The sequence below is a fragment of the Rhineura floridana genome, chromosome 7 (genome assembly GCF_030035675.1).
Source record: "Rhineura floridana isolate rRhiFlo1 chromosome 7, rRhiFlo1.hap2, whole genome shotgun sequence".
Classification (NCBI taxonomy): Eukaryota; Metazoa; Chordata; class Lepidosauria; order Squamata; family Rhineuridae; genus Rhineura; species Rhineura floridana.
In genome coordinates, this window is record NC_084486.1 from 67,336,704 (window position 1) to 67,358,635 (window position 21,932).

The 21,932-nt window shown below is 40.2% G+C and overlaps 1 protein-coding gene across 2 annotated transcripts in view; it reads left to right on the forward strand.

The window, feature by feature from the left end:
* Positions 1–20,365, forward strand: part of MCMBP (minichromosome maintenance complex binding protein) — a 33,968-nt gene extending 13,603 nt beyond the window's left edge. For both annotated transcript variants that reach the window (XM_061635829.1, XM_061635831.1), the window contains exons 8-16: positions 407–507; positions 2,945–3,117; positions 7,964–8,087; positions 11,371–11,488; positions 12,688–12,853; positions 16,285–16,418; positions 16,881–17,045; positions 18,557–18,645; positions 19,990–20,365. In XM_061635829.1, coding sequence (XP_061491813.1) covers positions 407–507; positions 2,945–3,117; positions 7,964–8,087; positions 11,371–11,488; positions 12,688–12,853; positions 16,285–16,418; positions 16,881–17,045; positions 18,557–18,645; positions 19,990–20,116 — 1,197 coding nt within the window. In that variant the 3' untranslated portion in view covers positions 20,117–20,365. The remainder of the gene's footprint in view (positions 1–406; positions 508–2,944; positions 3,118–7,963; positions 8,088–11,370; positions 11,489–12,687; positions 12,854–16,284; positions 16,419–16,880; positions 17,046–18,556; positions 18,646–19,989) is intronic.
* The last annotated feature ends 1,567 nt before the right edge of the window (positions 20,366–21,932 follow it).

A 21,932-nucleotide genomic window follows, 5' to 3' on the forward strand; every position in this document is an offset into this window, starting at 1 on the left:
AATGTGTACAATAATGTTTATATGAGGGGAACCTATGCATGCTTTATGTACATATTAGTGAAATGGCATACAGTAATGCATTATGTTGGAGAAATGCTTTACAAAAATGTGTATTTTAGGCAAAAGTGCATTCAAAAATGTGCATATTAAGAAATGAGTGCTAAAGTGATAGGTTTTCATGAGGATTTTTTTAAAAAAGTTTGCAAAATGCTACAGAAATGTGGAGTACTGAATTTAAGATTAGAAAAATAAGGAACTGAGAGAAACCAAAACTGACAGATTCATCCATCCCTACTTGCTGTGGCTCATTCTGTAACAGTAAACCCTGATTTATCTGTGTCTAAACGCAGCTCTTTGCATTAAATTATTATAATCTCTACCTTCTCTTAAAAATACTTTGTGACAGATATATGAAAACGGAGATAGTTTCAAGGTGAATGATGTTCTTGAGGTGTATGGGATTTTATCTGTCGATCCAATCCTAAATATGGTGAACAACGAAGAAAGGTAACATTTTAGGATCCACATTTACCATCATTATAATGAAGATTAAACAGCATGAACATTTAATCAACAAATAAATACAAATATTTATTTATAATTTGTATAATAGGTAGTGGCATTGCCAATAACTTTGTTCTGAAAATTGCTGCTAGCCCCAAACTGATCCTGCATTGCTTCCAGTATGATTCAGTGGATGGAGACTTGGATCTGGGAAATCTGGGTTTGAGTCACCCCTCTTCTGTGTGCCCGTATGTTCTTGGGGGTCACTATCTTTCAGCCCACTTAATTTCCCACTTAATGAAAATATGATGACCTGTTTCATAGAATTTGTGGGGAGGTAAACACCATGAAGATCATGAAATATTCTATAAACCAAACACACAATATAAACAAGAACAAGGATAATGCAGTTTCCCAATAGCAAACTGACCTCAGCTTTTACTATTGTGTAGGCAGAACATTTGGGACAGTTGCACATGCCTTTCTTTCTCCTTACACCACAGAGCACCATGAGTTCTGGATACTTTTGGGGAAAATAACTGATACAAGCTACATTAAGAGCAGTGTGCTCATAATGTTTTCTCCTCTAAAAACATACTACGTACCATCCTTGTTTTCACTTGTTTAAAACACTGATATTTCAATCTGATACCATCATACAAACCACACATGCCTAAGTAACCCTGCACAACCAATCTATTTCTGCTTATCACAAACGTGATGGGAGGAACAAAGCTAATGTAGAGGGGAAAGTGCTGTTAGGTACCAGATTGATTTAACTCTTGATAGCTGTGGTATCAAGCAAATCAAATGTATCTTGAGATGGTAAATTATTTTCTTAGTCAAAATTCCAGTTCTGTAAACTCAGCAGTGCTTGTTACTGAGATAATTCATGGGATTACTATGACACTTGTACAAGTATGAACCACCTTAATATATCATCAACTGCTGTGTCTGCATTACTTTGATTCTGGCATCTACATCTTGCATTTCAAACACGCCACTGTTTTCCAGTGGGCACCAGGACACCCCCAAGCAGAGAGGTGATTAATGAAAAGTGACTTGTTAAGCTGGAGATGAACAGTCTGGCAATTGATATCAAGTTCATAATTTTTGTGTGTGCATAGAGTTCTTTAAAAATATTGAAATTATTTAATGATTTAAGGCTTATGCTCTGGAGTTTAGAATGTAAAATTTTAGTAAGATGTCATAAAGATTAGGTGCTAACTTTCATTCTATTCCAATTTCTTGGCATAGATTCTGACCCTTGCACACTATGTGGCTGACATACCAGCACAGTCTCTTGTGAATAGTAGCTGTATTCATTGGGGACGGGGTTAGGAGGATGCATAGGTACCTCTTGTGATCCTCAGGGATGCCCAGCATGAGGAGACTTGATGGCACAAGTAAGGGAAGGGTGGTAGCTCCTGGTTCTCCAGGCGGGCAGGACAGCAAGGCAAAGTCAGCACCCTGGAGAGAGTTCAAGGACAATGGATAGTGCTTCTGCAGCAGAAGCCAAACTTCCAAGTTGTCTCAGTGAGGTCCTGGAGCAACTAACTGAGTTTTTAGCGGGTCTAGATAGTTATTGACTAGATGCCCCACTTTCTGAGTGCTCCTTCCTGGGCAGTTAAAAGGCCGGTGCTGCCTTCTGTAGCCACTGGCTTCTTTGAAGTAACAGGGTTTCTGGCTGTGAGGATATATCCTTAGGGTTTTCTTGCTTCCCCCAAGGGGCCTGTGGACCAGCCATCAGAGTTTGACAGCAAAGATGTCTCCTTGAGGTTTAGGGAAAGGGAGGCGTGGTCTGGTGCCCATGGACCCACATGGGATGGACCAGGTAATGGACCATCTCAGGTCTGGTGGATGCCTCTACTTTGCCCAGGTGGACAGAAAGTCCCCAAACAGGGCAGGACCCTATGGATTCCCCCCCCCAAGGGACCGAATCCTTGAGCCCCTCAGCTATACCAGTCTGGAGCTGGCACAGCAAAAAGTTATGATGAACACACATACCTTTTTGCCCTGGCTGGTGTGAACCAAGAGGGCTTGGGATGTGGCAGTCGATCACAACATTACCTCCACACCAAACTCCACTTAGCATTGCTCTTAGAATCCTGGCAGTGTTGTGTATGTGCAGTGGTGGGAAGGATTTCCAGCCAGGTTGCCTTCTTCCTTTCAAGCATGTGCTGTTCCATCCTGGCCTCAAGTACTGTAGTAAAGAGACCTACTAGATGTGATATCTTCCACTGTAGATCTTATGGCTTCCTCCAACAGAAGTACATGGTGACTATTCTAGGTGTGGTTGAAACCTAGTAGGACCTGCCCCTCCTAATTTTTATGTTTTATGCTTTTTAGTCCAACTCTGGATTTTATATGTTATATTCATTGATGGCACCTATATAACTGCACTACATGTGTCATAAGCTCAGCTATTTTTATTTTCTAGGGAGAACTCATCTCCGGCGGAATCTATGGATTGTATGGACACGGTGGAAGAACAAAGGGTTCATAGTCCTCCAGCCTCATTAGTTCCTAGAATCCATGTGATTTTAGCACAGAAACTTCAACACATAAATCCATTATTGCCTGCCTGTCTCAATGAAGAAGAAAGCAAGAGCTGTAAGTAAGCTATTAAGAGCAAGATTACGTCATTACTGTTGAATGTCTGCACTGGACTTTATTGTTTCCACTTCCTCATACACAAAGAAGTAAGCTTGTTCCCAGGGTCCTATTAAAAGCACAGAGGTATGCCTTTGACCATCTTTTAAGTTTTTGATTTTAGGAAGAAGGTTTTTTAACAGTTTTTGCAGACACATTGGCATTGTAATTCTTTATTTGAGAATCATGATTTTAAATAAGCTTATTCCTTAAAAAAAAAATCCCCCACACCAGCCCTATAGCACAATAACCACTGCCCAACCCTGCTTGATTTTAAGTCATGGCACTTCTATTTTTTCAGCATTTCCTACTTCTTATATAAGTTGTTTCTGTTTTGGCTAGGGAGTTTACTATGAAATCCTAGTGAAACCTATCAAGTCCTTTTGTAAACATAGCTGTAGATCAATATAGAAAAGACATTACAGTACTAAAATATATTTGAGTCCCTTGGCTTGAAAAACCATGTAATGAGGATTCATTGTAAACAGGATTCACAATTCCAAATGAGCTGCTTTTCAGAAAAGGAATGGAAGCAGACGATATTGCTCTTAATTATAGTACTGAGTAAGTCCTGTTTCTTCTACAGCAGCTATTGCTTTGCTAAATGCTACGTCTGAGGCAGAAGCCAGCTTCCAAAAAGGCTCGTATTAATGACTGCATATTTCCCAATTTTATTGGAGGGAAAGTAGATGCTGCTGCTTCTGCACTATACAGCTACAAGAATGGCTGTATACTATAGCCAGCATGGATTTTTCACATTTTGCCATGTTAAATTTAAATTACCCACATGCCATTCTGCTGCTTCCCATAAGCTCAAACAAAATGTTACAAAACGTATAGTCCTGAACTCAGAAATGCTTGCTTAACAACCCTCTAAGTTTTCATGGCAATACACAAAACAGAAGAGAGAATCTAGAGTTCAAAGTGTAAAACAAGAGAGAAAAATCCAGACCCCTGTTGGACTTTTTTCTGTTAGTAGTCTCATAATTTGTTGAAATTAATTAAAAATAAGCCATGCTGACAGAGTACCTGTAATCGTAATACTGACCTTGCTCCATACTCTGACTTTCATCTTCTGCAGTTTAAAAATGCCTGGCTGATTTTTAATTAATTTAAGAAAATTAACATTGGAGTCTATGATAAGTGCAGGCACACTCAGTAAGAACCAACTGTCAGCTTTCTAAAAGCCAGACTAACAGCTGTTTAGCTTGGCTAATCAGGAGGTCACACCCATGCCAGACCTTTATTCCACTTTAAACAGTCATGGCTTCCCCCAAAGAATCCTAGGAAGTGTAGTTTGTGAAAGCTGCTGAGAGTTGTCAGGAGGCTCCTATTCCAGTGGCCAGAGTTAGTCAGCCCCTCTTCTGGTGATTGTAGCTCTGTGAGGAAAATAGGGTGTCTCCTAACAACTCTCAGCCACCCTTCACAAACTACACTTCCTAGGATTCTTTGGGGGAAGCCATGACTGTTTAAAGTGGAATAAAGGTCTGATGTGGATGTGGCCAGGGACAGATTTGGTTTAAATTTGGGTGAGAGACTACATGTGTCTGCTGTAGAATGAAAAGGTGGGGGAAACCCCAAAAATAATGATACTGTTAACAATGTTTTCCTTTTGGAAAGGAAAGGGGCTTTCTCTCTGACCAGTTCCCAGCCATAAAAGCTCCTCCCCTCCACCTTCCTCCTTACACCAACCCTTGCTCCCCTTCCCTCCCCCTTTCCCAGATCAGTTTCATCTATCCTAAGCACGATTGCACAGGAGTAAATCCCATTGAACTCAGAAAGCATGCAAATGATCAAACCTACCCTACTCTACCTCTTCCTTCCCCCTTCCTCATCCCTTCCTCCCCCTTCTCCTCCCCCTGGTCAGTTTCACTTATCCTAAACTTGATTGAAGGGGAGTAAATCCCATTCAACTCAATAAGCGTGCAAATGATCAATCCATTCTCAGCAAACTTGCACAGGATCCCATTTCTTACCTCCCGGCTTAAAAAGCAGAGAAATTCACTAATAGGCAAAAAACTTTGCTGTTTAAGAACATACCTATAGCCAACAGATATTTCTATCAAACTTTAAAAAGCAGGGAAATTGGGCAGCTATAGTGAATGCACCAGGGGAGCAGGAGACCTGACTTCCTCTCTGAGATATTGTACTGTCCTACAAATTTATAAAAAGGTAACACAATTTGGGTTGGTCTTTCACAGTCCAATCCACTTCCTGTGTAGCCTGGAGGAATTTGGTAACATGCCTCTGAGCATATAGTGAGTGGTGGCAACACATGCAATCAGCCCAAATAACAGAAAGAATACAAGTAGTGTGCTGATCTTGGGAGGAAGCAACAGTATTAAGACAATTGGTACAGTTCAGATATTCACTTTAACTGTGTTTAATTTACTTTGCAAATCAAAATAATAAGTTTCCTATAGTAAATTATTTTCTTCTGTTTCTGTGAATATGTGAAGTACAGCAACACTTTGCATAATTTACACTAAAAAAAACCCTCCCAAAACAATTGTGGAATAATGGCACTGACTATTCTGCAGAAAAATCTCTGGTGCACATGAGGAGGAGTGTCTCAGTTTGCACAAGATAAAACAGTGGGAGGTGAAATATATTTTAGCAAAATTCTAGATGTGCTCTATGTTTTTAATTGACCATGCCCACCTTTCCTTAAGTGGAGTGGTTTAAACATAGGAGGCTGAAAACATGCATTTTGGGCAGGCCAAGTGTTTCTTCCCCCCAAAATCTAGATTCATTGCCTTAGAGAACTATTATATCCCACCTTTCAATTTGATATTCTGTATGATTTATAAATTAAGATTTAAAAAGCAGACATGATTAAAGTAACATGTAATCCACATACAGCACCCTAGCTTAATGACTACGTTTGCATGTTACACTAAACTGCACCTTAGCACTATGTGAAAGAGCAGTGATTGGCTACAGCGGGTTTTGGGCTCCTATTTGTCTTCCCATGCAGCTTCCACTTTGGCATAATTATAGTTGCTGTATCATAGAGATTGTGGTTAATTTTAACCATGGTTAATTTTCAGACAAACAAACTTCAAGCCATAGTTACTTAGGATGGCATGCTTAATCCAATAATAGTTAAGGCTAAGCACATTTCTGGATCCAGGTGACCTGGCAAGCAGCATTTCAGCAGCAACAGCAGAAATGTCCAAACTCCTCCTCCCAGCTGTGCAGGAAGAGGTTGAGGGCAGCACACAAATGTGATGCTTGTCCTACTCTTTCACATTGCACTAAACTATGCTTTAGAGTAACATGCAAATGTACCCACTGAGTGGGATCCCCCCAAATTTAGTGTTCCAGCTACATGTGTGCTCATTGGTCCTGTCCTGCAGAGGGCACCCACACACCAGAAGCTAAGCAGCAGATCTCTCAAACTCAAAGCCAGATAGGTTCATGGAGGCCAGTCTGAAGTGCAGAATCCTCCTCCAGTTATAGTCTTGCCTCCATCTCTCCATGCAAGATCCAAATCCAGCTTTACTCTTCTTGCCTCATGGTGGTAGTGTTCTGGAGCTCTGTGTTCCTTGCACTAACAGATGCCTCCTAATGTGTATAAATGTGTTTTTATGTAATCTGTCTATTGTTTAAACACATTCACACATATAAATAATATTCTAGCTTGCATAATTATGTATTGCTTTTGCAACCCAGATTGCAGATGGACCGATTGGTTGAAATTTTTTTGGGGGAAAATTAACTGTTGAAAAGAAACCATTTCTTCTTTGGTGTCAAAAGTAACCAAAAGTAATAAAGAAGAGCTCCATGCATATTTGTTGTCATTAATTGTTTCTTTTGGTACAATCCTAATCTTTAACCCAATAGATATTTAGTTCAGATTATAATTTGATTTCATGTATTACAGCGCTCAGATAAACTGTTGGTGCTGGATCTTGGCAAATTTTATCCACATTTTAGAAATGAGGGCTGTAATCTGGAGAGACACCTCCCCATGCAGCAGAGCTATTTTCCTTGTGCAAAAACTGTATTCAGGGAAATGAGCTTCATCTGCAGAGGGGTGGGTAATCTTTTTTTTTTTTTTAACTGAGGGCTGCATTCACCCTTGACCAACCCTCCAGGAGTTGCATATCAGTGGTGGGTGTGACTGTCAGACCCCTACTCTGTGTCTGGTCTTGTAATGGATTTCTCACGTGGCCCCAGCATAGGTTTCTCACAATCCCACTACTAGGGACCACCACCTGACATTCTGTAACGCAATACTGCCCTGAGACTGTGCCTTAGTCTCCTCCTCTGATTGCTACGTAGTGTCTGGTGCACTTACAGGCCACAACCCCCCTGTATCTTTCTGCCTTTAAAGATTATAGCCCTGGGTTGCTTTTGGATACCTGCTGCTGTTACACTATCCCTTCACCGCTGCCACCATTGATACTGTTCCCAGCTTGGTATTTGTTCTGCCCACACTTCTGGTCTGTAATATCCCAGCCAAAGATCAAGCACGATGTTATACCAAAACTATTTATTTAATAACACAAGGAATAAACAAGATTATTTTAAGTTTGGTCAACGTGTGTCATTACTGAAATATATAACAACAGAGAAGTTATGTTGGAGCTATAACAGTATTAGTAATGGCCTTATGTTGAGAACATTTGCCTCAACTGTTGAACAAAGTATAATGCTCTGACTCAGGCAAAGTTACAGCAAGAGACTAACATGCTGGATATAGGGTTGTACGTTGACCTGTCTCTTTTCTTCAGATGATATTAAACTGTATGCAAAGAATGTTACGGTATGATATTTCTGACTGCTACCTACTATTTTTTAGTTGTTTCTAGCTTTATGTCTGAACTGTCACCGGTCAGAGCAGAACTTCTTGGCTTCCTTACTCATGCCTTCTTGGGAGACAGCCTGGCTGCTGAGTACCTTATATTGCATCTCATTTCCACAGTGTAAGTAACAAAGTCACCTATTGAGAATATTTCATTTTTAAACCAATCTTTTTCTGTACAACCATTTTATAAATCTAATATTTAGCAAACAGTTCATCAAATTCTTAGTGTTCCTTCAGGGGCTCAAAGAGTTGAAATAATAGCTGTGAACTAATAACCGGACAGAAACTTTAATGTCTTGAAACAAATATGCAGGGATAGCCTTGGTTATTTCATTGCTCAAGCAATCTAACAGGGTGCTTCCCTAAAGCAACCACTCTAGGATGCTTTCACACAAAGTATTTGGCCTGTGTGGGTGTGACAAACAATAAATAGTTTGTTATGTGTACAAGCTTCAGCCTCATGTGCTCTCTTCTCTTCCTCCAGCACAGCTCTGTTTCATTAAACCACAGTCCAGCATTGCATCCAAATCCTAAACTGTGGTTAATCTTACCTATGGGTCAGGCATGGGAAACCTGTGGCCTTTGGGCCAGACATGCCCTCCCAAGGGGTCCAATTTGGCCTGTGAGGCCATTTTCCCTAAACCACATCCACCCACCCGCTGACGTCACTAGTGAAGTCAGCTGATGGGCAGAAGAACAGGGTTTAATCCTGCATCAGCTGCATGATCCTGTTCCAGGAGGGCAGAAGATTACACAGCCCTGACAACAGGATTTAATCCCTGCTTTCCAGCCAAGTGGAGATTAAACCCCTGTGAACAGTAGCTCTTTGAAGCAGCACGTGCATGCACATGAGCTACTTGAAGAAGACATTTGCAAAGGCTTTAAGATACCTCCTGCCCTCCTGTTTGCTCAAACAGGAATGCAGGAGCTGTCTTAAAGTCTCCATGATCGGTGAGTTAAAGGGGGAATGGGGGAAACTTGGAAAAGGCTTTTCTAAGTCTCCCCCTCCCCCTTTAAGATCTCAATTGAGGAGAATGAAAAGGGAAGCACAGGGAGGCTTCCCCCCCCCCTTAACTCCCCAATCGTGGAGACTTAAGGGAAACCAAACAAATTTTGACAGGTGGGTGTACGCATTCGACCGTCTGCCAATCATGTGATGTCATAATGATGCCATGTGATTGATAGGTGTGCAGCTCTGCCCACCTGTGAAATTTGGCCCAAAAGGCAGATCCTGATACGGGTCTGGTATGTGGAGCCAAAAAGGTTCCCTGCCCCTGCTACAAGTAGTTGAAACAAGCCAGCTTCATAAGTTTTGAAGTTAGCTTGTTTTGACTAACCATAGTTTGGTTCAGTTTGACCATGATACTTAACAGCGTTTAGTCTGAAGCGGACACACAGAAGCTTCTGAACTGTTCCTGCTGACTGTCCCAGAAGAGGAAGGGAGAACCCATGAGCCCAAGACTCACTGCAGCTCATTTCTGTAACGATAAACAAGAGCTCAAGGGTGGTGCATCATGGACAAAAATTGTCCAGATTTACTTCTCTTAAATTATGCCCTATATTCAAGGTTAGGCCTTCTGCTCACCTCTTGACTGGGCTAACATCAAGACATTATCAGGAAGTTCTGGAGCTGAATATTTTATGTATCCTCATTTGGTTCAGTTTTTAGACTTGGATGAAACAGTTTCTTGTAAGGAAATGGAACACAATAGATCAAGCAAATTATTATTTATTTTACCCTAAGGTCCTACAGTGGGTTACATCTAAAAAACAATATAATACATCTTAAAATGAGAATACAATAACTAGCTATGAGTGTTCAGTAGTTAACACTTTAGTTTTTAAAAAAGTACCTAACCATGTGTTCTAACGTTGATTGTAACTGGCATGTGAAAAGCTTTCTGTAACTGATAGATCATCTTTTAAACATTTTATATTATGTTTATATGTTTATATTATTGTCCACATCATGTTAGCACTCAGATTATATTTGAATGATCATCTGTCAATTATATTTTATGTATGTTTAAGCATTCACTTTCAGAGCTCCTCATCAGGCTCATCGTAACTTTCTCCAACTGGTAAACAATTCTGAAAACTTGATGTGTAATAAAAATAGTTTGCAATAAATGTTGTTGAAATGGAATTTGAACGTGTTTTCTGTTTCCAAGTGCAGTAGTGTTTCCACTAGACCACTGGAAGACCATCTCTAGTCACTGATAGTCCTAGAATTTAGCAGTAGATTTGGGAACTCTTTTTGTTTAATTTAGGGCACTTAACACCCTGCATTCCAACTGGAAATGATTCATATACAGTCTTTCTTCACCCAAGAGTCCCTATCCATAGAACATATAATCCAAGAATCTATTTTATAAGCATTATGGCTGACTACTGGAGACCACTTTTTAAGAGTCTGACTACATATTATCTTGCATGGGAAGCTGGCTGTTGAGAATCCTGAGGGAGATATGTGGGTCTCTCTACCACAACTAGTTCTCTCCACCCAGGGGTTCGAGGTTCGGGATTTTGTTTTTCACACTCTTAGTATGAGGCGAGGAGAAATTAACTGGAATTGCACTTCTTCCTTGCTCCTCACCCAATAAGTACTTTAAAATTATAACCAAACGTTCCAGAATTGTGACTCAGGTGCACTCTCCTTAAGAAGGCAATGAAAGATGAGGCTTGAGCCAGCATTTGAAGCTACTTCAGCCATCCCTCAATAGAAATAGTTGTGTTGCCTGAGCAACTGATCCCCACTTAAGCAACTGTAGCATGTACTGAAAAGTTCTTAGAGTGTAGATCAGAAGTTGCCAGTTTGGTTCACATGTTCCCACAGATGCCTTTCCTGGCACCCATAAGGTACTCCAGCCCCCTCCTCTGCTGAAATTAGGATTGAAAGTATTCTATTGTAGTCAGTAGAATTGGTTGCAGTGTCTATATGGTGTCCACAATAATTACTCTTATTTGCATATATGCCCACAGGCACAAAAAGGTTGGTGACTAATGTTATAGAGTACTGTGTGTGACAACAGCCCTTAAAGTGCATTTCCATAGTTACAGTATCTCTTTTTTGCTTTCATTTTTAAAGCTCAGAGGATGCTACTGTATGATCATATGGCTCAAATAGTTCAGCTTTTTCTCCATTGGTAGAGATCATTACATGTGCTTCCAATAATCCATAGCCGTTTATATATGAAGTGGAGGCCTCTATTGGTACTGAGATGTATACAACGGAAGCTCACTTTTCAGAATTGTGAAAAGAAAAAATTTCAAGCTTTCTGTTGGCGTTGAGACATCTAGCTGTCTGACTTGAAAAATAATGAAATGGGAGGATCATGCACTTGTCAGTAATCCCTCTAGCAATTTCAAGATACTCAACTTCTCTTTTGTGTGTTATCTAGCTATGCAAGAAGAGATGTCCTTCCTCTGGGAAAATTCACTGTCAACTTAAGTGGCTGCCCAAGAAATAGTGTCTTCACAGAACACATATACCGTATTATTCAGCAGCTAGTTCCTGCAGTAAGAATTATATTTAAATACTTTGTGGAATGACTGATTGTGTAGTAGTTCACCTTATATGGTTATGTTGATACAGTAGCCACCTATGCTTTTGATATGATGCTTTGGTGCAGAACTGGTGATGTTGGAAATATACCTAGAAGAGTTATGTCAATACATTCAACTCCTAGGTCGTAGTAGTGGGCCACACTTTATGTAGATACATGGTATCTGTATGTGGAATTCTATAGTATATATTTTGCAATAGAGTTTATATTGTCTTATGCAACATCATTATTCAAGGGTAATATAGCACATGTTAGATTGGAGCCTTAAGGAAAAGAGAATAGAAACATGTAGGTCTTAAATCTTTCAAAAGTGATACACAAAACCTTTACCCATTGTAGTTGTTTTAAAAAAAAAAAGTTTACTAGTGACACAGATCTGTGGGTGTGTTGAAAATAAAGATTTGTATTCCCCTCTCAGCTTGTGATGTCTTCATAGTTGTTTGCAGCTATTTGACCTTTCCTTTGGATTCTGGCTTTTGTAACCTTACCCACTTGTTATATCTCTGTTGTTGTTTTAGTGAAATATAATAGCCCCAGTTGTCTATTAAAGCAGGGGTGGGGAACCTCTAGCCCGCAGGCCAAACTTGGCCTGCTAGGCCTCCCCATTTGGCCCATGACACCCTTTTGGAGAAGCCATGCCCACTCGCCCTACACCTGACATCATACACAAAGTCAGGTGTAGGGCGGGTAAAGGCAGGGCTTCAAAGGAACAATCAGGAGCATAAAGGTGGTTCCTGACTCTTCCTTTACTAGAGTGCACCTTGCTCAAGGAGAGGAAAGCAGTTTCTAGGCAATGGAAACTGTTTCTCCCACCAGCATTGCTCTTTGCAAGCATCCCTGTGCTTTTCCTTTCCATCTCTGACATCAGGGGTAGAAAGGAGAAGCACAGGGAGGCTTCCAAAGTATAGGGCTGGCAACATCCCTTGTGCTATGGTTCCCAAACCTGTGAAGCCAGTGCAAATGATTTTGAATGAATGGTGAATGGGACAGTCTACCTGTCAATCATATGATGTCATGTGATTGACCAGTGGGTTGTCCTGTCCACATCTCAACTTTGGTCCGTGGGGTGGGGCCTGATAAAGATCTAGTCCTTAGAGCCATCACTCCTAAAAGGAACACATTCTAGCTGACAACATCCATTTTTCTTAATAGTCCTATCGCCTGCAAATGACCATAGAGAACATGAACTGCTTACGGTTTAAACCACACAAGGACTACACAGCTAACCGCTTGGTCAGTGGAGTACTACAGCTGGCAAGCAATACCTCCCTTGTCATAGATGAGACTCTGCTCGAGCAAGGACAGCTTGACACTAGAGGTTGGTATTTGGATGTCATCCATTCATTATTCCAATACAAAGTTCTCTTGCATTAAAAAAAATATATGTTAAGAAAAAACTAGATCACTGCATTTAGAAAGTATAATGAGGTGGCTGTTCATGTAGCACTGTCATTATTTTACGCAGTTATCCCTCACTTGACCCATTTTTGTTATCACCTCTGTCAGTTTAATTGGACAGTGTGTCTAACTGGCTCCAAACTGTAACTTTATTGCTTGGGGCTGAGAATCTGAACTCAATTTTCTATGGCAGCTTTGTTTTTTGTTTCTGTTTGGCCTACTTTAGTTTTGTTTCATATAATTTGCTCTGGTTAGAAGTGGTGCTGTCCTCACTTTCTGAGGCTGCTGGCAACTTTGTTTTACATAACAGGTAAGCTTCAGCTCCCAACAGCTGCAGCCAACATGGTCAGGCCCTTTGTGCTAGTTACCATGTTAGTTTTCCCCAAAAAGGTATGTGTGCATTCTTAAGTCGACATTCCTATCCTGTTCTTTGAAATAACTGGATGTCAGTGAGACCAAGGTTGCTTCTCTTGGTTGATTTGTATTCTAACTTTCCTTCCATTAACAGAACAGAGTTCATGTTCACAGAACAGGGATTTCCCTTCTTCCCTTTGAAACCTGTTTTGTAGGTATATGGTGGTGTTAGACAAGAAAATTTGGTGGAAATTGCCCCTTTTTCATGAACAGAGTAGCAACCTAGGATCCAAACCATTGTCTCTGCAAAGTATAACAAATAACAAATTCTCATACTTTACAACCCATGTTACATTTTTATGGATTATCACAATGATAGTTGAATACCTAAACATGAGGTACTACAAAAAATCAGATCTTCCTTAGAATCCCATTCTTAGTATCAAGATAAGGGAGTTGAATCAACAGTTGCCAAGGGTGCAACCACTGGAAGGGGAGGAGGTGCTTTTTGCTGATTCCCACTGGGAGGTGGTGCTGCAGGAAGAAAATTGATGGAAATTGCTTCTCTCCCCCCCTCCCTTCAGCAGGAACATATACTGGTTCCAAGTTCTTTCTGCCAATGGAATAAGCCTTCCTATTCACAGAAGGGCAAGTCTGGACCAACCCTAATTTTATTTATTTATTTGATTGATTGTTTCTAAAAGATTTGTATATTTCCCTTCAGAGTTTCCAGGGCAGTTTACAAAAACTTCGCTCAGGGCTCAAACAGAAACTTAAAGGGGCTTTATATTTAAAACGATTACTTGAACACTTGCATTTATTGTTCCAGTTACACCATGTCTTGTTTGTTCTGGCCAGCCTGGCATGTGCCTGGAACTGTTGATTTGTTATCTTGTGTCAGATAAGCAAAGAAATCTGGTCTATTTTCAGTTGATACACTTCACAGTTAGTGTAGGAGCATTCCTTCATTTTTGTTAAGACTTAATAAGGAATTACTTTCTTTTTCCCCACTGGAGGAGTGAATGTTCATTGCTCTAAAAGTCACTGTTTTCACCTTTGCTGAGCCACTGCTGCCTTCCGGGGAGGGGGGGGGAGCTCTAGCTTGAGCAGTTCTACATATCCTGCTAACTTGTTATTCAGTATAACCAGCTGTTGGATATAGCCCCAGGCACCCACTGAAGAACTCTGTCTTAAGGAAAAATGAAACTTAAATTTGTTATTCACTATGTCAATGGATCATTCTTGGGAGAGTAAGGCTTCTGGTTTCCATCAGTTATGTTTCTTGGCTTAAAGCAGTAGAAACATCCTTCAAATAGAGCTTAGGTTTTTAAAGTTTTATAGTATTCTTAAGCTATTTTTATAATCCCTGTGTTGAATTTCAAGGCTATTTTTGTTTGGTATTTTAAAAATATATGTAAAATAGGAATAGTTTCGTGGTCCTATTTCTTAGCAGAGATATAAATGCAATCAGCAGGATGAGAATCAACCAGTCCACCCTTTCCTTCAGACACAAATAATTACAGACACAGTCTTCTTAAGTAAAAGATAAAGAATGTTTACTCACGACCTTTCATATGTTCAAGAAACATAGGCTCTAGCTTAGATGAAATAAAAGGAGTCTCAGTCCATAATAATGGTCATCTTGGAGAGGAGCACGTGCATGCTTCACTGTACTCAGGCTTAATGGAGAATATGCAAAAAACTACCAGATAAAGGAGGAAGAGAAAGCCAGGTAACCCCACCTTTTAGGAAGTTACATCACTGGTAAGCAGGTACATGGGATATTCCCCAAATAACCCTTAAAGGGAACATGCAAGTTTGCTTACTTTAACAATTTTTAACTTTGCTGCCAGCAGTTTTCTGCTTCTGTTGAAGTAGGCTATCATCTCATAAAATAACATAGTCATACTATATCTGCATGTTAGTTATCTTTAAAAGGGCATATCATTAGGGCCTAGTCTGCATTGGTTGCTGCCTGGCAAAGAGGCTACAAATATGAAGAACGAGTTGCCCACAGCACAGGTTGCTACCACACTTTCTCAAGCACATAATGAAGGAATGCTCAAGCAGTGCATGTCTGTTTTCAAAACAGATGTTAGTAGGCACAGCACGGTCAGTAAAATGGAAAAGTAATTGCCCCTGTGTAAGAGATAGCTCCTCTGAGCTGTGGCTGTTTCCTTTTCTGAAGCTGAAAAGAATATAGCAATGTCCTTTCCTGATTAATGGGAATACATGTCCACTGTCTGGAGCTTCACGTGTGTGGTCTCTTATAAACCTTTGAATCATAGTGATGCTGCGGTAGTGTTTTGTTCCCTGGGCCACAAAGGGTTCTGCAACACTCTTTCAGGTGGACACAACTTGTACTTTATGCCCCAGCAAATGAGCACTGCAGCACTTTGGCAGGCACAGGGGAAGAATGAATAAGCAAGGAGAGTGGAATTTCTGGGGACAAAAGCTGTAGCTTGGAGAAGAGTGTTCATAGAACCTGAAACCTCTCACTAAATTTTATTTCTTATTTCCATTTTAACACTCTGCCTATTCAAATGACTCATTTCTGGTGACGAAAAGTAGGCATTGCTAGCCTTAATATTTTACTACTTGGAGAGTTCAACAGGTACTGCAATATTTGGAATTCATAGATAGAATACTGACATTTTTGGTGGTTAAAGACATCTTTTAATGAACAGTTCAGATATCCCCCAATTAGTATATAGCAGAGGCAATATACTTTTGTATAATATTATTCCACATTCTTTGTCTCTTTACAAAAATATCTGTATTTATTAATCATGATTCTTTTCAGTCAAGTTCTAGAGTAGAGTGCATATCCTGAAGCATTTATTTTTTCTTGTGATTTTAAGTAGATGATTTATGCCTAGACACTAATATACTGTGAAGAATAACTATTCTTGTCAGCTGATCACTAAAAGACTGTATTTTGCTTTCAATCTGAAGACTTTGTACCCACACAGCATAGGATTTCTTCTGTTTCTGTAGGTGTACACAATGTAACAGCACTGGGCCACCTGATAACTTGGCAGAAAGTGGATTATGACTTCAGTTACCACCAGATGGAATTCCCATGCAACATTAATGTCCTTATCACTTCAGAGGGCAGATCACTCCTACCGGTATGGCAATATTGCACTTTATGCAAGCCCTCATCTGGATTTGATAGCTTCATGAAGAGCAAAGCCAGCTAATCTTGTGTGTTATCACTAGTCATTACTTTCAGTGCTGTTCTTCAGTGAAAGACTGTATTTGCATTTAAGATCTCAGATTTACTTTAAAATGAAGGGAAAAGACTGGAGTAGCATAGTGGTTGGATAACATAAAGGATTTTATTCAGTCAATTGTGCATGTGGTTCAATCCATAGATGACGAGAACAGGCCAGTTAGTTTAGTTCTTGAGCCTCCACTCCTTTGAAGCGACTGAAGTTAGAACTTCATAGCAAGTACATTTCTTTAGGATTGTCTTAGTTTTGTCTTAACCATTTTTGTGTTTTGTTACAAAAAAAGGCTACACATCAGTCATGTTACGGAACTGATAACAATGAAAAAGAGAAGTGATGCTGTGCAACTTCTTTCCACAGACAGACTGCCAGGTCCACCTGCAACCACAGCTTATTCCCCCCAACATGGAGGAGTACATGAGCAGCCTTCTCACAGCCGTGCTGCCATCCATCCTCAACAAGTTCCGCATTTATCTAAGCTTGCTGAGGATGCTGGATTACAGTATATCTGATGAAGTGACTAAGGTAGAGAGACCATTTCATGCCAGAATCTGCTGTGCAACAGAGTGTATAGTTTGAGACTAAATCATTCCATCAAAGCTGCCACATCTCTCACTTAAGCAGTGTCTTTTCACAAATCATATGTATGAACCAGAACCGAAACTCTGCCCTAATTATAGAAGGGAATCTACTGTTGGGAATTTTCTTGAACTTCAGAAATGGCTGCTAGTTTCAGCCTGTTGCCTTCTGAAAAACATGAAGAACTTTCCTAGAAATGTTATGTTGCTGCTGTAAGAAACAAGTGCAGGTACCACAGGTACATAGTACCAATAAACAGGCAGTGTGTATTAGCAAAGAAGTAGCTAAACATGGTCTGATCTTCTCATGAGTGAGAGAGAACATTCTCTTCACATTGTAGAACACTGTTAAAGGATCAGAGCTCCTTGTAGGCTCTTTGGCCATTATCAGTTGTTGCAACTTGAAAGCAAAGTATAAACTTGGAACTATATTTCATTTTTCAATTGAAGGTTTTGTTAATACTTCACTGCATTCCTACCCAAATAGAGTAGCTAAAAGTAGCATAGAAAAGGTGTTTAAGAACATACCTATAGTCAAGAAATATTTCTATCAAACTTTAAAAAGCTGGGAAATTGGACAGCTATCGTGAATGCAGCAGGGAAGTAGGAGACCTGACCTGTTCTCTGAGATATCGTACTGCCCTACAAATCTATAAAAATGCAAGCACAATCTGGGTTGGTCTTTCACAGCCCAATCCACTTCCTGTGTAGCTTGGAAGAATTTGGTAATGTGCCTCTGAGCATATGGTGAGTGGTGGCAACACCCACAATCAGCCCAAATAACAGAAACAAGACGTGCTGTGCTGATCTTGTTTTAGCAGGGAGTAAGCAGCAATATTAAGACAGTTGATATAGTTCAGATATTCACTTTAAATGTGTTTAATTTACTTTGCAAATCAAAGTAAGAAGTTTCCTATAATAAATTTTCTTTTGCTTCTGTTTCTGTGAGGTACACCAACACTTTGTGTAATTTACACTAAAAAAAACTCTAAAAACAATTGTGGAATAATGGCACTGACTATTCTGCAGAAAAGTCTCTGGTGCGCATGAGGAGTGTCTCAGTTTGCACATAATAAAACAGTGGGAGGTGAAATACATTCTAGCAAATTTCTAGGTGTGCTCTGTGTTTTTAATTGACCGTGTCCACCTTTCCTTAAGTGGAATAGCTTAAGCATAGCAGGCTGAACACATGCATCTTGGGCAGGCCACATTTGTTTTTCCCAAAAGGTAGATTCATTGCCTTAGAAAACTTGTATCCCACCTTTCAATTTGATATTCTGTGTGATTTACAAATTAAGATTTAAAAAGCCTTCCTACTTAGAATTCAACATGCCTCAAAACTGCAATACTATAAGCAAGGTAATTTGCTATGTAGTTCTAACATATTTAAAACTTAGACATTAGGATAGTATAATGACTTGATCACAGCGTTTAATTAAAACACAATCTCTTCCACAGGCAGTAGAAGATGATTTTGTGGAAATGCGTAAAAATGACCCTGAGAGTATCACAGCTGATGATCTTCACAGAACTCTTCTTGTAGCAAGGTCAGAGCACAAATGAAGTTTAGCAACTGCATAAAAGTTTCTTAGTTAACTGAAGAGTTGCTTACCCAAGAGACCATTTACTTTGACCTAGCTCTTTAACTAGTCAGCCTCTTTTCCTGGACCTTGTTCCCTGTTGTTCATTTACCTTCCTCCATTTCCTTTTAGATTGTCACTCATCTTTTTTTCCTCTTCAAGCTTGAGGGTTTCTTTTAAGGCAAACTGCTGGCTGTTTCTAAGCTGGATTCTGAGCAGATACTAGCTAAATGTATGAAGTACATTGTAAATATAGTACAATCACTATCATAAAAAATGAAAATAACCGTGATAATACTTGACCTACCTTGCCGAGTAAATGTCATTTAGAATAATTGGGTCTTACAAATAACGTATATTGCATCACATGCTTGAGTAGACCGTTTGTGACATGCAGATCTTTACAGAGGATTATGGGAGTATGCCTGAGAACCAATCTTTGCTCCTGCATGGGCAAGTGGCAGCTATGGCAAAGAGTCCCTTTTTTAAATTAATTGTGGTTAGCTGCCACTGCCTGTTCTTGAAATCTAGCTTCTATCCTCCATGATCTGTTAACTCTGTTTAGTGTACTTTCTTGGGGTCTGCCCTTGAAGACAGGAAGGTCCAGATGCTGTCTAAGTGTAGGAAAGTCTGAAATACATTTTTTTGGGATGGGGATACTGATTGGTAAAGCCCTAGATAGGCTCATCGTGCCATCTCCTCCCTTCCACCTGAATTGCCTATGGCTACCTAGAAGCATCCTATTTGGATTGTGGTTTCTGGGATGCCGCTGTGTGGCAGCTTTAGAGCAGGATATTTTCTTTAGTGACATTAGTTGTAAATTGCCAGTGTTAGTGGAAAAGAAATTAGATAATTAAATGTTAGTAGGTACAAGAGGTGGTGCACTGTAGAGATGTGTGAAGGTTTACAACGTGTTGCCACTGGAAGTAGAATCTCTAAAGTAGCCTTCTGAACTGGTGCCCTCCAGATGTTGGATTACAGCTTAGCCTCAGCCAGTATGGCCAGTGGCCAGGGATGCTGGGATTTGCTAACCAAAACATTGAGAGCACCAAGTTGGGAAAAACTGTTCTAAAGTCTAAAAGCAGGAACGGGGAAATGTGGTCCTCCAGATTTTGCTGGACTCCTCCCATTTTCCTTGTCTGTTGGCTATGCTTGCTGGGGCTTATGGAAGTTCAACAGGCTCCCCGTCTTGGCCTAAAGGCTTAACTGTAATGTGGGGTTCTGTAGTATAAGGTAACCAGTTACACATCTCACAGATTACAATAGCAGAATTAAACCTATATCTCTACAAATCATCTTCCTGGTCTGCAGGTTCCTTTCTCTGAGTGCTGGGCAGACTACACTGTCAAGAGAGAGATGGCTTAGAGCAAAGCAATTGGAGGCACAACGTAAAGCAAGACTACAGCAGCAGAAGTGTGTGAATGGAAATGAACTCTAAAGCTACAGCATCTGTTTTGCTTTAATAACTAACTTTTACCTAAATCTGTGGAGCTCAGACCAAGGGGACTAGCTTGTTTATATTGGGTTTTGTAGATAATTTGTACCAGAAAGCTATGGCTGTTTTCTCACCCTTGGACACAATTTATGATGTTCAGTAGATTAACACTGATTATAAAATTTTGGAGCTTGTTTTGTAACATCCAGCAACTATGGAAAAAATGTTTGGTATTAAAGTTTACTATAAAAATGGTGTCTGTCTTTACTAAAGATCAGGGATTTCATTTAAAGCCTCACAGTGTAACAGTTCACTACCTTATTTGGGTGAGAGTGGAGCTTGAGGCGACAGTGGGAAATGTAGCTCATGGAACTGCTGAGAACGCTTCCCCTGCCTGCATACAACTTGCTCCATAGAAAGAGAGAATTAACATTAATCCAATACAGTTGCAGTGTGACCCTGTGATTCCCATCAGCCCCTGCCAGCATAAGGTGTTATTAAACAGAAGCAGCTGGAAGGGTACAGGTTCCTTATCCAGTCCTCAATGTTTACAGGTTTTGTCATTATGCAGAGGTATTTACCATTTTTTCTACAGGGAAGGAAAGTATCCTTGAATGGTTTCTCTTCCCACTCACTACCCTATGGTGTGGGAGAAAGCCTTCGCCCCGTTCTGCTTAGCTCCAAAGGACAGAGTGTAAGCAGAACTGTGCTGAACGTTTCAGTTTGCCTGTTTTCATCCTCTTCCTTCTTATTTTCCCTTTATTACCAAATGACTCCTTGGTGAATTGTCCTAAAAGGGGTTTATGCAGAGAGAGGTATGGAAACCAAAGCCCAGGCAGAAAACTCATATGAGCCTGAGCACTGCTGGGTGGTCATTGTGTGCAGGTGCATAGCTATAGTTTAAACAGTGTGGTGCCTCCAAAGCAAGTGATGGGCATTGGTCCACTAGAGTCCCCTCAGCTCTGCATGTCAAATTTTGCTGGCAACACCTGGCTATGATCAAGGTCCTAGTGCTGCAGATACCAAGTTTTTTTCAGCTTAGGAAAATGTGGGAAGTCCCCTCACCATCCCTTTTCCTCTACTGTGTAGAGATGGAACTTTATTCAGTCTAAAACTGAATTATTCCACATTTTTTCCTGTGACAGAGATAAGGGAGACTTCACACTAAGGGCTTACCTTATTTTTTTCTTTTCTGAAACCACTAAATTGGAGAAGCAGCAAAATATTTCTATTTAGCAGAGCAACCTCTGTCTCCAAAGCGAACACCAGAAAAGCCTGTTCCTCCAGATCAGGGAACTGGATCAGGCTAGTGAGTTGGAGGCAAAAGACCCTCAGACCCCCGTGGACCACTTTCAAGAGGGGTATATACTCCCTTTATTACATGGCACTAGTTGAGTAATAAATGGAGTGTATACTTGGATGATAATTTGGGTTTACTCCTTTATTTGACAGGTAGAACTATTTAACGGGTAGCATTTGAAAGTGTTTTAAGGGAATTAAAAGTCAAGAAGAAACTTCTCTATTCCCCGCCTAAGAAAAGCCACCACCTTCAAGTCTTATTAGTCCTTGCTGTCACATTAAACAGCAGTATAAACATAGAACCTATACACTCCCTAACGGGATGCCAGTATCCTGCCAGGTCAGAGGAGAACAGACATTTCACTTAGCTAGAGCAGCTTCTTCCATGGGCAATTGGCTGATTGCAAAGTATCCAGGAAGGCTGTTGTCTGAAACTTACTGGCCTGTCTGATTGAAGATAGTTTTCTTACACAATGTCGTCAAGGCAAAAGATATTTAGATTCTCCAAAACAAATCAGAT